The sequence below is a fragment of the Pavona decussata genome, unplaced genomic scaffold (assembly GCF_977016875.1).
Source record: "Pavona decussata unplaced genomic scaffold, jaPavDecu1.1 SCAFFOLD_223, whole genome shotgun sequence".
NCBI classification, from domain to species: Eukaryota; Metazoa; Cnidaria; class Anthozoa; order Scleractinia; family Agariciidae; genus Pavona; species Pavona decussata.
The window spans coordinates 1,826,260-1,841,702 of record NW_028145628.1 but is presented as its reverse complement, the minus strand read 5'-3'; the positions used below and the strand labels follow the sequence as shown (position 1 = coordinate 1,841,702).

Sequence of the window (15,443 nt, the reverse complement as noted above, 5' to 3'; positions counted from 1 at the left end):
GTCATTTATTAGGCTCGGATTTGTCTGAATTTTTGCATGTCAACTACAATTCAATAAAAGAAGTAGAACCTATAGGAGTGCTAACCAGCAAAATATTTTAGTTTGTCTGTCTCTTTTATCTTCTTGTTGAAAATTTAGCTCCGTTTGCATGCTCCATAGGAACATTAATACTCAAAGTTAAGATGAATGTACAATGTTACAAACATAGTACATGACCGTTTGGCTGTCACTGTTGAAAAAAGGCATCTGACACCTCAACACTTTCACTCCCATGATCTGAATGTTAATTCTCCTGACTGACTGCCATACATTTCTTTTAAAGTCAGCTCAAAGAATTTGGTGTTACATCATTGAACTATATCAGCAGCTAGTTGATGATTTTCTTTATTCTCATCACCTGTCTGGTTGACAATGTATTGATAATGTAAGGAGAAATTACATATTGATCACTCCTGGGAGTGAAAGGGATAAATCAAAGGGTTTTTTGGTGGAAATTCAAGAGTTAGTGAGTTAAACTTGCATACCTCAAATTAGCTCTCTGTTCATGTGTATAGACACCTCCATTATTTGCTGCTTGTGTATGGGTGACTTCAATGGCTCTATCTATAGATGCAAGAACTGCTTGTGTCTCATTTGGATCAACCTAGGAGGAAAAAATAAGCTTAGAAGATTAAAATAACATGGTGAAGCCAGCTGCACGGTCCAGAAGTGCCAGTATATGCTCAATCATGCCTGGACAAAAACAAAATATGATCTAACAAAACCTAACAATAAATTATCTCAATTGAAATGTTTATGGTAATTCTGAGTCAGGTTCCCTGCAAATTTGTCTTATTCCTCGCGAGGCGAGGGCCGAAGGCCCGAGCGTAGCAAGGTTAATAAATTTGTCGGGCCGAGCGGAGCTAAGCCGCACAAATGCGAGCGAAAAATATATTTATATATATCTTTGAAGATGTCCGCATTGTTGCCTAGCAACAGTGAAAAACAAAGTATGAATGACGTCAGACAAAGAGAACGTTGCTAGGCAGCAGTAGGTTGGGCCGACACACTGGCGTCAACAGTTTGCTGGAGCAAAATTTGCATACATCGGGAAAGTTTGCTTTCATTGCCGAATCAAATTTCAACTGCAATGTTCATCTGATATTCACTGGATAGAAATATCTCTGCAGAATCTTTCCCCTTTCTTCCAGAAAACTTTTTTGGGAAAGATTGCATTGAAGAAATTACACGTTTTTCGCCGCTGTAAAATAATTTTCCATGGGAAATAAATTCATCGAACACGAGAGCGCTGCACGCCCGTTGTACATTTCGTCGTGTCAGAAATAGATTTCAACCGCAAACTAGCCCGTGGAACTACGAAAAGACCAGGCTCATCAAAATAGTTGCTATGCTCAGTAACCTTTTAATCTCCTCATTTGATGCTACAATACGAGTAAAGAGGGCTTTCCAACTAGCCCCAGCTTCGCGAGGTTTTGCGAGTCACGTATTTCTAGTTTATTGAAGCACGGTAATATGAACATCCACCAATATCGATTAATTATTGAAAGCTTTCCAATGGCAACTTTATGTAAAATAAGCCTCCTTTTACTGTGGACAGTCAGTCAGTAGTGACCACACTTTGATCTTCTTGCCTTGCAAAAAGTCTCTTATGTCAACATGGTTCTTTGAAATAGACATCATCCAAATTCACTTCCTTAAAAATATTTTTAAGAAGAAATGTGCTTGATTTCACCTTGAAACACAGTAAAGTGATTAACACCTTAACTCAGTAAACTGATCTCAATCCCTTTACATAAGATTTAGAATAGAAAACATATGCATGGCAGCCTTCCCCCATTTTGAATGAAAGCAAGGCTTCCATTTATCCTTCCGTTGCATTGATTCACACAAGGTCAGAAGATTCTTCTGATTCCAACTCTATTCCAATTCAGCTTCCTTTGCCAGTGTGAACCAGACCTTAAGAAAACTACTTGAATATATCCTGGTTATCCTATCATCATAATTATTACACCTTAATCCAAAAGAAATATTTATTTTAATTTATCTGTGTCATTTATAATTTTCGCTGAAAAAGATAGGTTGTTTGTTTGATTGACTTACTAACTGCTAAATTTATGTATTCTTTAAAGTTTAATAGAACCTTATGCTTACTACACTTGGAAAATTGTCTAAAACAATGAGAAAGCTTAATTTTATGGAGGTAAGCTTGTAAAATTATTAATATTTGAGCTCTTAGCCTGCCTAATATATAACTAATTCATTTTAAGATTAATGGTTTGAGTGATGATGTGCCATCAGTAAGAAAATACACTGCTTCCTAAAAAAGACTGCTAAGTGCTATATTATAATATCTGCTTTACCGTTTCTTTATCAACAGCCTCCATATAACATGCAGGAACAAGGCCAACTGAACCATTTTGAGAGTGCATTTTCCACCAATTTGTGTCATGACGCTCGATGAAATAAAACTGTTCTCCTGCACGGACAGGCAAAGCTCCTTCAGCTTTCCCTGCGTAATCATATAATGACTTGTACATGTCATATTTTAAGGGAAAACATTTTACATGTAAGAAAGAACACAAAAATTAACCTTTTTCGGCCAGCAGTCCGAGCTGACTGGTACCAAGTCGTATCTCTTGTATTTTAAAGAGAGAGGACTGGGGTCAAGTCTTCATTTTCACGTAGCCAACCACGTAGCCAGCTGAGGGGTGGGGGGCGGGATGCCAGTGAAAAAGACTTTTAAGGTAGTCCTGGAGGAAAGCTTCACCTTTTTTGATCGCCCCAACTGAAAAGTGTGATGTCTGTCAACTAGCCAGCAAGCAAATCAGTTGTAGGTACGAAGCATCTTCCTGAGACCTTAAGGGGAAGTCTCATGGGGTTTTTGACCTGCTTGGTGAAAACGGTGAAATAAGACCTTCATATATCTACAAAACAATTTTAGAACAACGAGAGGAAAGAGATCAACTCAATTCTTGAAAAGGACAACTGGTGATCTGTTCTAGCGCATTTTGAAAACAAAAATGCGAGAACTTGAAAAACGTTAGCCTAACATTTTTCAAGTTTCAATCCATTTCGACCTACTCTGTCTCTAACCAGAGGCACTAATCGACAGTTCTATTTTACTAGGGTCATAATTTATAGCAAAACTAGACAAATATTTTATGTTTCTGTTGACAGACAAACACTTTTGGGTTTTGAAATGACATCAAATTAGCGTAATACTTCCCCTTTAATGTGTTCAGATATTTTTGTGTCATTGGCAAACACGGCAAACATGGCTTGTCAGGACCGAATCGGGCACGTTATTTACATTGATGAGAAATAACATCAGGCCAAAAATGGAGCCCTGAGGTATTCCGGAGCTGACAGGCAAAGTATCAGAGGTTTCACCCAGCACTGTTATTCGTTGGTAGCGAACCATTACCATCACCTTATCGAAGGCCTTAGACATATCCATATAGATCATGTCCACCTGTTTTCCGTCGTCTAGTAGGGAGCCCACGTGGTCGAAAACTTCCAAAAGGTTGGAGGTGCATGATTTCCCTCTAATGAATCCATGTTGACAATCTCTTACCACCTCGTACAGTCTTTCTTGGAAGTGCTAAATACACTGACTTAGTTTAAGTCAGTAAGGTGGAACTGAGGTGCCAAGGAAAGCGATCTGTCTCATATGGTCTAGGGACCGACTTTTCTCTCCCTCACTGTCTTGTCGGGGACAAGGTATCGGAAAGCAACGCGGAACCTTCTCCAGCTGGCATATGCGAACCGCGGGCCGAAATCTCGTGGTGCATCGTCATGGTACAACGCTCCGGCAAAGTGCCCAGAGGTACCGCTGTCGGCTGTATTTTTCTCTCTTTTAAGCCATTTTGATATAAAGGCTGGCAAGTCAACCGAAGACATTGTAGACATCACTCCCCCTCCCCCACTCAACGTACCCTGACTAGGGCCCCCCTTGGTAGTTTAGACACTCTCCCCAGGTTGCGTTTGCCTTTACAAACTGATGGCGGGAGTTCGACCGAAGCGTTCCACGGAAAAATAGGGGACTGCGAACAGTCTACTTGCAATCATACCCTTTCTAGGACGGGTCCAGGACAGACTCGCTTGAAATGAGGCGCCAAAAACCATACCCTATCCAGCGGCACGTTCCCGTATAGCCCATGGGAGAGAGTGTTACAGCCCGGCGAAAACTCAAATACTTTATTTTACGAGCTTGACAAGGGTTCTGGCAGGCAGGAAAAGTAAACGAGACATTTTTTTACCCAGCTAGAACCAGTGTTTCAATAAAAATTCTCAGCAAGCTAGATATGTAGAAACGTTCCAGCCAGTTAAGGTTACCCGGTACCTTCTGAGGTGTCTCGCGTCCAAGCGATGTAGCGCGTCCGGTTTAAACTGTAGATACCTGAACCCTTATATCAAATTAAAGCTTATAGAGCTGGCTATCCAACTAAACCAAGAATTTTGAAATAAAATGAATTGCCGAGTGTTTAGGGCTGTTTTCTTGAATAAATTTTTTTCACTTGGAGGATCCACTTCAAAGAGCTAAAACTCAAAAGGAATTTGTTCGTTTGCCTTCAAATTTGGACAGTAGCTAGTTTAACATATAAACAACAAAAACGTGTCTGCGAATTTTTTCTTTCCAAATATTTTTTCTCTGAGAGCGATTTTTGTACGATCACTCGACATTTTTTTCATCCTATTTCGAAAATGCTTTATAACTTTTCACTGCGATTGAATATGGCAAAACACAGACACGTTTTTTTAGCGCTTTGGGTCCGGAAACTGAGGAGCAAATTAAATTAGCAAAAAACAAAATTCACTTTGACTAGTAGCTTTAAAAAGGTGATTCGGACGCTCGCAATTAGAGGTCGTGGAAAATTCAACAATTCATTTTATTTCAAAATTATTGGTATGGTTTGATAGCCAGCTCTATAAGCTTTAATGTGATATAGGGGTTTAGGTATCTACAGTTTAAACTGGACGCGCTACATCGCTTAAACGCGAGACACCTCTGAAGGTCCCGGGTAACCTTAACCCTCTAATGTTTTCAGCCCCCAGCCAGCTCTATTCCAGCCTGCAGAGCGGGTTTTTCGTCAAGCGGCCCCGTCAGTTACTCCTGGTATTTGACCTCGTAGTTAATATCTTGTTCGGTCCTCGGGTATGCGAAAAGACTGCGCTATATAATCCGCAATCATTCCCAAATTTTGATCTAGGTTACAGGGACGAGAACGCGATTTTGGAGATGCACAGAAAATAACCCAAGTTCACAAGAACTTTGCTGAAATTATGTCTCCGTAACATTGGCCGTGACCAAAAACCTTCCGAAGAAAACAGCTCCCCGTTTAAGAGAGAATATGCGATCATTTAATTCATGAAAAAAAAATAGTTGAGCCCAGTCCAACAGTTTGGTATACAAAAGGAGAATTCTTTCAGCCTCAAACCAGCCACCACTCAATACCGAAATACGGTTGTGAATCACAGCAAGATGTGATGTAACCGTTGCCAGAATGGTCGTTAATTTTATTCATTTAAGAGTTAGAATACGAAAAGCGTGGAACTCCCACAAGCGTTTCTAGTGAGAATAGGGTATCGTCGATCAGCCACAATTTAAGAACTTGGTGTCGATACATCACCTGGGCTTCAGAAGCCCGATTGTCATGGGAGGACAAGGTGGGGCACGATAACTTCCCCTACTCTACCCCAGACGAGCACTACCCCTGTTTAAATGCGTTCTAAAATCTTGCCCGTGAAAAACTGCTAAAAATATTGTCATGAAAGGTGGTTTTTTTAAAATTCCAATCTTGAGTCTTGGGTATCAAGTGGGATTGTTCCTAGCTAGTTCAATTCTCCTGCCGCTTTCTTTCGAACTCATTGAACTTCAATCTATATAATGTATATTGAATTAAAGTCTCGAATGTACATTTGAATAAATATAAGTTTCAAATATACGCTTTAAAAGGACTCATCTATCGCACTTTGCGTAAAGTAATACTGCTCTATTGCATCGACGCAAGTAGCCAGAGCGCAAGAGTTGATATGTTAACAAATAAGCGACGAGAAAGGTACTTGACATTTAGGAAGCCTTAGTTTAAGAGGAGTGATCTATTTGTCTTGGCAAGCCTTCTCTGAGATCTATACAAGTGGGGGAAAGAAACAGATAAGAAATACGAACTAACTCAATCACTGCGGCCCTAAATCCGCTAGCTAACAGACAGCAGCGGACATCGATGAACGTATTAAATTCTAACCGATATACATGTACTAAAGAAATACCCTTTATATCAGGGTATCCATTGACAAGGAACTTTACCATCACTGTATATGCTCAAGATATAGGGAAAGTTATAACACTTTCACCCCACGCGAGGGGAATTTGCCTTTGATCTTGTGATGTCTGACACGAGTGCAAACTACCCAGAAGAATCCACTCATTCAGTGCCGTTCAGTCGTCTCTCAAGCGACTCGACCCGCAATTACCTTTGTTTTCAATGTCGTAGTCAGGAATATAATCTAAGGCCTCAGAATCGATTGAACCGCTGAGAAGTTGGACTACTCCATGACGTTTCTCACTCGTAATAAGTAAACAGGAGAAATGTGGAGTTTTTGCGTGGGAAAATGGTCCCCAATGAAGAAACAACCCGGTTCCCCAAGTCGTTCATATTTTGTCATAATGCAAAAAAATTTAGGGGTTAGGGGCACTTTAAGTTCAGTTACGTGATCTTCGAATGCAAAGACCCTTTCAGAAACGACGCCCACTAGTTTTGCGGCAGCCCTCGTAAACCTTGCGCGCAATAGCATGGTAAGATATTGTAGTCGCTTCCTTGGATGCAATAATTTTGTGCTTACTCTAAGAACAACGGCAAGCCACCTGACTTCACTTCACGGGATTTTCAAGGCGTATATTAGCCTGATCGGGTTCGTTATACATGACTGCAGTAAGCTTCACTGATTTGGGTTTGTCTGTCGGGTCTTCTTACACCAAATATTGAAATGCTTCTTTCAATGTTTACTTTTCAGTTTGAGTTTCAAGGATAAATCACCCTGAAAAACGTTTCAAAAAGCACTTTGTTGCTGGAAACCGTGCCTTCAGCTGTTGAAGACATCAGAGTTCAGAAGGTAAGCCTGAACAAAGAGTCGTTACTGGCAACCAGTCACTTAACTAACTAGTGAGCATGTTACATAAAAATTGTTATCACTTTGAGAAACCACAATATTTATTTTTTTTCCCAAGATCAACAACTATTACAATATTTCATGAATCTTTGTAGTGACAGTATTGAGCAGGAAGTCTAGCAGAAGCCTTTGTAGGCTTATCGAGGAGACACCCTTACTGTTACTAATAACTTAGGCGATATATGAAATTATATCTATCTTAAATTATAAATTCCTATAATAAAACAAAAAAAAAAACCCTTTTTGCTCTCTGCAGTTCTGTTATTTTCAGTGAGTATCGTTTTAGTGAGCAAACCAATTTCTTTCAACCCAATCCGCAGGCTCATTTCGACTCGTGAAACTCTAGACTCGTAGTACGATGGCCTACTAAAAAATCCGCTAGGGCTTTGGGAACTAGAATGACTGTTGGTGGGTTCCTTTATTTTATTTGCATGATTTCTTTTTTTGTCGCGTGGTTTCTTTTCAATTTTTGTGGTTTCTTTTTGTCTGCATGTCTTTACTTGCATGGTTCTTTTTTCATTGGCGTGTTTTCTTTTTTCATTAGCGTGGTTTCATTTTTATTTGCGTGGTTTCTTTTATATTTGCGTGGTTTCATTTTTATTTGCGTGATTTGCATGGTTTCATTTTTATTTGCGTGGTTTCATTTTTATTTGCGTGTTTTCTTTTTTATTTGCGTGGTTTGCGTGGTTTCATTTTTATTTGCGTGTTTTCTTTTTTATTTGCGTGATTTCTTTTATGTTTGCAGCGTGTCCCTTGTAGGCCATCACAACTGATAGGAATCTCGTCTAGAAAATGAGAGAGAGGGTGAAACTAATGAACGATACTTTTGTGACAACAATGAGTGAAATTTGTAAGTTTGATTTGTATTTTCTGCTTCCATTTTAATCCCATAACTTCTTGGATGGATTATTTCAGACATTTCTGAGGGATTCTAATTAATGCTAAAAATCAAGCCTCTGCCACGATGACTTTAATTTGATTTTGTTAATAATGTTCTGTTCACCCTGAATTGAAACTGAAGCAATTTTATTAAAAAGAAATTAGCTCCGCAATGGTTTGGAAAACAAAATATTTGTAGAATTTCTTTCGCACTTTAAAATGATCAACATCTCAGGAAGTGAAGGCATGCCAATCTGTTTGTGCAACTATGGTCGAATGTTGGACTAGTATAGGCCACCAGGGTTTTTGTCTAAAAGTCTTAAATGTGATCGGTTGTCTTCCAAAAGGGCTTTCAAAAGCATTGAAAAATTGCACAAATAGCTAGTAGATATTTAGATCTTTATTACTAATAAGCAACTTTTACATGATCAGTGTGACCTACAAGGGCACTTTAATTTCGCGCTGCATTCCACTCGAAAACCAAGACCGAAGCACAAAGCACCCCAAAACTCGAAAACGAAGCACCCAAGGTCGAAAACGAAGCAGTCTAGGTCAGAAACGAAGGGCCCATTTTTTAATCAATTACAATCACTTCAACAGAGTCAACAGAGGCGAAAAACCACATTTATGTTAACTAGATAGAAAGATTGTTGTAAAAGAACTGAAAAGCTTTTACAGAAGAAAAATATCAACATAAGGTAAAGATTGACATGCTTTATTCACGTGCACGTGGAAAACAGGTGTGGCGTTTTCAATTGGTCATTTGTAGTAGAAACGAAATTTTTTCTATATTTCTTTTACTTATTTGTATATATTATGTTTTCAGTTTCATACAATTTAATTATTTGTACACGCAATTCAGTCTTCAAACTGCGAAGTGTATTTTAATAAACAGTCTATCACGATTTATTTACTTTTAATTCAGTGGAGTGCTGCGGAAATTCATTTTCAACAACTCGCTGTTGAATAGTTTTGCGCGTGAGCACTCTATCTGTCATCGCGCTTGACTCATGACTAAATTTCGACCCTGAATAAAACAAAACAAAACCTTAAGTCGACCTTAAAAACTGAGTGTTTCGTTTTCGATCTAAGTGCTTTGTTTTCGACCACGAGTGTTTCGTTTTCGAGTTTTAGGGTGCTTGGTTTACGACCAAGAGTGTTTCGTTTTCGAGTTTCAGTAGGGTGCTTCGTTTTCGACTTATAGAGTGTTTTGTTTTCGAGCTTTAGGGTGCTTCGTTTTCGACCTAGAGTGTTTCGTTTTCGAGTTTAAGGGTGCCTCGTTTTCGACTTATAGAGTGCTTCGTTTTCGACCTTGGGTGCTTCGTGCTTCGGTCTTCGTTTACCATCGACGCTTGGCGTTTGGGAGAAGCGGCGTTGGAAAACTTTAGCAGCTGCTCCGTAAAATGTTTTAGTCTCTTCTCAGGATCTAATTATTTTGTGCTTTTTATTCACTCTTATTCAAAGAACAAGCCCGGTAAGCGTACCCGTTGTTTGTCTTTCTTTGCCACAGATGACGTCATCACCCAACAGGTCGATTCGTCGTGCACACGTTCAGCTAGTAACTTAATTGGCTGCCAAAAATAGCGACTCAGTGAATGGGATTATGCCACAAATATAAAGTACACGGGAACTGGAACACTTATTCGAAAAGGGCTTTGAACAGATAGACTAGGTGGGAAGTGCAAGAATCAAGATTATATTGAGCCACTTCAATCTATGCACGAGCAGAAACGGCCAGTCTTCTAGAAAACGACAGAGAAGGTAAAGCTTATGAACAATATACCAACATGTAGAGTGTTTTCTGTTTCCATCTCATTCCGTACAGTTCTTAGATGATTTTTTGTGTTATTTGAATTTCTTAAGAGCAGTGATTATTGCTTTTATTCAAGCTTAAGGGGAAGTATCACGAAAATTTGATCTCATTTCAAAACTCAAAAATGTCTGTCTGACAACAGAAACAACAAAATAATTGTCTAGTTTTGTTATAAATTATCACCCCAGCACAATAAAACTGTCGATTAGTGCTCCGGCTAGAGACAGAGTAGGCCGGTATGGATTGAAACTTGAAAAAAGTTGGGCTAGTGTTTTTCAAGTTTTCGTATTTTTGTTTCCAAAATGCGCTAGAACAGAGTACGGACAGTACGAGTTGTTCCTGTCAGGAATTGTGTTGATTTCTCTCCTCTCGTTGTTGTAGAATTATTTTGTAGCAAATTGAAGGTCTTATTTCACCATTTTTAACAAAAGAGGTCAAAAACACCATGATACTTCCCCTTTAGTTTAATTTGTTTGTGAAAATCTGGGGAATGTTTTGCGATGAATCGAGAAAGCAGTCTTATTAATTAAAAAAGGCATGTAGTGGTTTTCTGTGATGCTTCAGAAAACAAAATATTTGTGGAATTTCATTTTCTTTTGCACAGATCATGAATCAAGATCAATATTTGCATAAAGTGCAGACATGTCAATTTGTAATATTTCCTGTCGCATCTAACTGCTTGTGTAACTAATGTATTTTAGATAATTTGAGAGCCTCGGCTTAAGCTCAAGTCTAACAAGATGCCTATCATGGCATTTACGCGTGATGTTGCGCCTGATTTATTTCCATTGTACGCTTCGCAGATTTTTAAAGCTCTCCTCCCTTCTCAATTGAAATATTGCGTTACCGTACTCGAGATCATACCGGGAATTTCTTTGTGAAAAACGTCATGACAGGGGCAGATACATATCTGACTCAGACGACAGAAGACAATATTGTCAATATTATTGCGGAAGACAAAAATTAAAGACAGACAAAAGGCCTTCCTAAATGGACGCGAAAACTTTAAGTAGAAATTGAAGGAAAATGAAGCGAGATTAGGAATGTTTAATTTGGCCTTAAAATTTTTTCGGGCAAAAAATCGACTCTCGAAGGTATCCGGTCCTGCCAACTCTCCCGATATCAACTCACGGTCTCACGAATCTCAAGCAGGAAATCTCGCCGAATGTTTGAGGGAAAGCTGGGTACAATTCCGACCTCATTCCCATGAAACATATGTGAACAGTGAATTCAAAATGGCGGCTCGCTTTTGGTGGTATCGAAAACGAAGCATTCGAAAACAAAGACCGAAGCACGAAGCACCCAAGGTCGAAAACGAAACACTTAGGTCGAAAACGAAGCAATCTAGGTCGAAAACGAAGCACCCTATTTTCTAATCAATTAGAATCACTCTGAACTGTCTGAATCACTTCAACATAGGCGAAAAAATGTTGATTAGATAGATAGATTGCTTAAAGAACTAAAAGGCTTTTACAGAAGAAAAATATCAACAAAAGGCAGAACAAAAGGTAAAGCTTGACATGCTTTATTCACATGGAAAACAGGAAATGCAACTTTGAAGTGTTTACTTTTAATTCAGTCTGGGCTGCGGAAATTCATTTTCAACACCTCGCAGTTGAATAGTTTTGCGCAGCACTCTATCCGTTATCGCGCTTTATTCCTGACTAAATTTCGACCCTGAATAAAACAAAACAAAACCCTAAGTCGGCCTTAAAAACTGAGTGTTTCGTTTTCGACCTAAGTACTTCGTTTTCGACCTAGAGTGTTTCGTTTTCGAGTTTTAGGGTGCTTCATTTTCGACAAAGAGTGCTTTGTTTTCGACCTAGAGTGTTTCGTTTTCGAGTTTTAGGGTGCTTCAGTTTTCGCTTTCGAGTGCTTTGTTTTCAATAATACCGCTCGCGCTGAGAGGTAAAGATCGAGGTAAACAAAAACTGACTCGGAGACTTCAGGAGCTCAGCCTTCTACTTCGAAGAAAAGGGAGCACAAATAAGGTAAATAATACCTGAAACAACAAAAAATATATACAATTTTCATTCCATTTAGCGCATATTTTGGAAATCTCCAGGTTTGAGATCCCAATCTCCAGGTTTTTCTGGGCTTTTTTTCAAAATCAGTCTCAGATCTGCATGTTTTGGGGGTTGGCAGTTCTGCGTAGTCGCTTCTTTGGATGCAATTATTTTGTGCTTATTTTAAGAACAACGGCAAGCCACCTGAGCTCACTTCGGGTGATTTTCAGTGCGTATAAGACAAGACAAGACGAGATGATTTATTTTGCTCGGCTCAGTTTTACATGACATAGGTTGAATTTACATAGGCAACTAAAACAGAGTTCAACTAAGGAAAGTAAAATTATAACAACAAAATAGAGAGCGAGTTGGGATCATCCAAATTGAAGGGCTAATCTAGTGGATGACCCCAGAAACAAGATACAATTACAGACAGAATTAAGAATATATTTTTTATAAAAATTATTTCTTCATGTGGCAAAGCAGGTAATTAATTAGAATATAATAATTAAGTATAGAGGTCTTAAGGGTTTTACGGAATATTCTAAGAGAACTTGTATTGGTTATACATGTAGCCAAGGAATTCCAATGGTGAGGACCAGTGATTGTTAGGGAGCGTAAGCCATATTGGGTGGTATTAACCGAGGCTGCATAAAGATTTCTGTTACATGATTGCCTCTTTGAATGGGAACGAAGAGAAGATGTAAATTTGAAATATTCACAGAAACAGGGTGGTAACAGTTTGTGTGACTACTGATAAATAAAAGAGGGTATCTGAAATTCGATTAGATCATTGAGTTTTAAGTATAAGCCTTAAAGTCTCGGGCTAGTTTGATGATTGTGAACTACACTGATCTGAGAATCGTGTATTAATCAGTATTTATGACACAGGCATACTCGGAAAAAAATCTGACTGCTCCTATCAGGAGTCGAACCCAAGAGTATCCGATTACTAGTTTGGATGCTCTACCCCTGAGCTACTTGTGAGAGCTAAGGCCATTAAACTAGGTTTATGGGACAAACATCCTACATACTGCTAGGATTGGAATGGCAATATGTGGCACATGTGCAATGAAATGTATGTGATGGAATATGTTAAGCCTGGTGAATAAATGAGAATCGTGTATCAATCAGTAAATGACACAGGCATACTCGGAAAAAAATCCGAGTGCTCCTATCAGGAGTAGAAACTAAGACCTTCTGATTACTAGTTCGGATGCTTTCATTTTCTTCCTACATCAAAATAATATTTTTAATGCTCCTTGCAATATTTGCTTTTTAGTTCAGGAGTTTCAAGCATAAATCGCCCTGAAAAATGTTCCAAAAAATGGCTTTGGTGTTTGGAAACAGCCTTTAGCTGTTGAAGACATCAGAAGTCAAAAAGAAGGCTAAGCCTGAACAAAGAATCATGTCCAGTCTTTTATATCTCATATCTGAATCGAAGAGATTTTATAAAAGTACCTAGATGTGTATTTTCCACCTGTTAGCATTGCTTAATGCTGCTTTTTGTTTGTTTTGCTGCCACTCTGACTAATTATTATTTAATGTAAATTTTCAATTCAATGTTATTTCGAAGTGAGCCCTCTCAATGAGTTTTTTTTCTCTTAAGGCAAACTTCGACAATAAAAGAAGTTAAAATAAAAAAACAAAAAAAACAAAGAGTCATGACTGACAACCAGTCACTTAATTAACTAGTGAGCATGTTACGTGTATTTTTTAGGCTTTATAGTTAAATTTTAATCACTGTGAGAAAACCGCAAAAAGCCTTTATGTTTTTGGAGAATATCGTTTTTGTACGTGAGCAAATTGTTTTCTTTCAACCGAAGCTGCATGCTAATTTAAAAATTATGATATACAAAGCAGAACTCCTAAATTGAAGAGATAACGAAACAGTTCATTCCAGCAGTGCCCATCTGTTCTGATCCTGTGTATTAGGATTGTTTTGAAAACAAACCGGCAAATGTCTCATGGCCTAGCCTGCGAGCAAGCTGTCTATCAGGTGAGCCACAAGAAGCCCCAATTCTCTTGCCGATCACTTTGCTTGCTGCTTACACTATAATACTTTCACGGCTGACTCTAATAGAGAGCTTAAGCTTAAGCTTGCTTGCAGGCTTCTCACGACCAGGACAAAAGCCGTTCAAATGCCCCATGGTACCTAACAAAAATAAGTTGATTTGTTCATTTCTAGGCTTAACTTCATTTCATTTTTTATTAATGAACATCAGTTCTGGCCAAACTGAGTCTCAAATCAGTCTTTTTTCTCGTTGTTGTTCCAGTGGCTGTTCATTCTGTGGATCTACCATCTCACTTTTGTCCTCCTTAGACGTAGGTAATCACAAATTTGTTGACAGTCTTTGCTAGTGAACTTAATCATTAAAAGGAAGTGAGGGTGCTATGACGTAATCATAACGACAATGAGCAGAATTTTTAAATTTGATTTTTATTTTCTGCTTGCTTCCATTTTCACTCCATAACTTGTTAGATCATGGATAGATTATTTCAGACATTTTGGAAGTACTTATCTAATTATTGCTTTTTGTTGTACGAGTAATTTCAAGGGAACTTTATGTCTATAAAGACATTAGTGAAGACCATGGTGTATGTGTTCCAATGATCTCTAAATTATAATCTCAGACCATGTGTTTATGTAATATTTAACAATAAGATAATTTATGAATTTGAAATTTCTATTGCATGATAGTCATCAACTATCACACACAGAAATTGAGAGCGAATAATCTAATTGTTTTAGTAAAAATCTGCTAGTCGTTTAAAACTTAAACACAAGACAGGTTCATGTTTTTATTGAATGATGATACCGGTCATGCCACACGCTACTCAGTCTGCTATCTACAACAGAAAAGATAGTAAGTAGTGTAGCCAATTAGAGAAATGCATTGGTGATAGAATGCTAGTAGATTTATACTAAAATACAACAGTCATGTGTCTATTAATTATTATTTAATATGGTAACTACTCCTATACATCTCATTTTGGGTGAAATTAACAAAAAAGTTAGTGCCACATAATTAGCTAGGCAAGCTGTTGTGAACCAAGACTTCATGGGTAGATTGAACAGACTGACTTAAATTGTGTATTTTTTTAGTGTGATTATTCTCATTTCTGGTTACAAATTAAGGGATTCAAAGTTGAGACACTTTCTTTACTAGGAGTTAATTACCTTTGCTGCCTGGGGCAGTGGCTAATAAAAGTAATAATTCAGACTAAAATTGGCTTCTTCCCTAATATTAACTAAAGCATATTTTTTATTTTATTTTATTTTTTTTGATAGTAAGTAGTTAATTTATTGAACAAACTGAACATGTTATAACATAAGTTACAAATTAAGCTATTGTGCACGTAGAAAAAGCGTTACAACATAGATATCAGGTAATGATCCTTTCTTGCCATGTCTACATGTGTAAAAGCTAGGGGGGGGGGGGGTGACGTAATTTCACGTCAAGCTATTTGTCTATTTTAAACTGAATAATGAGTTTGGATATAAATTCAGAGGTGTCTACTTTCTTTGCATTGTTTTGCACGCATAATGGTACTGCTTTGCATATAACAGAAGA

At 38.1% G+C, this 15,443-nt stretch overlaps 2 protein-coding genes across 2 annotated transcripts in view; one reads left to right on the top strand and one right to left on the bottom strand.

The window, feature by feature from the left end:
* LOC146459084 (uncharacterized) overlaps positions 1-15,443 on the top strand; it is a 275,459-nt gene that overhangs the window by 181,274 nt on the left and 78,742 nt on the right. The window lies entirely within an intron of this gene.
* Positions 263-2,557, bottom strand: LOC146459088 (NCK-interacting protein with SH3 domain-like). Its single transcript, XM_085090027.1, has 2 exons — positions 2,361-2,557; positions 263-643 (listed from the first exon to the last, which is right to left on the bottom strand). Exons 1-2 carry the CDS (start codon positions 2,535-2,537, stop codon positions 503-505), a joined length of 318 nt encoding a protein of 105 aa, XP_084946153.1. The 5' UTR covers positions 2,538-2,557; the 3' UTR covers positions 263-502.

Bases quoted from the DNA above. Each gene is read 5' to 3' on its own strand.
- LOC146459088 (XM_085090027.1), bottom strand. From the start codon at position 2,537: ATGTACAAGTCATTATATGATTACGCAGGGAAAGCTGAAGGAGCTTTG. The intron at 644-2,360 runs GTAAAGCAGATA...TTTTCCTCCTAG, and splicing joins AGGCTGTTGATAAAGAAACG to GTTGATCCAAATGAGACACA.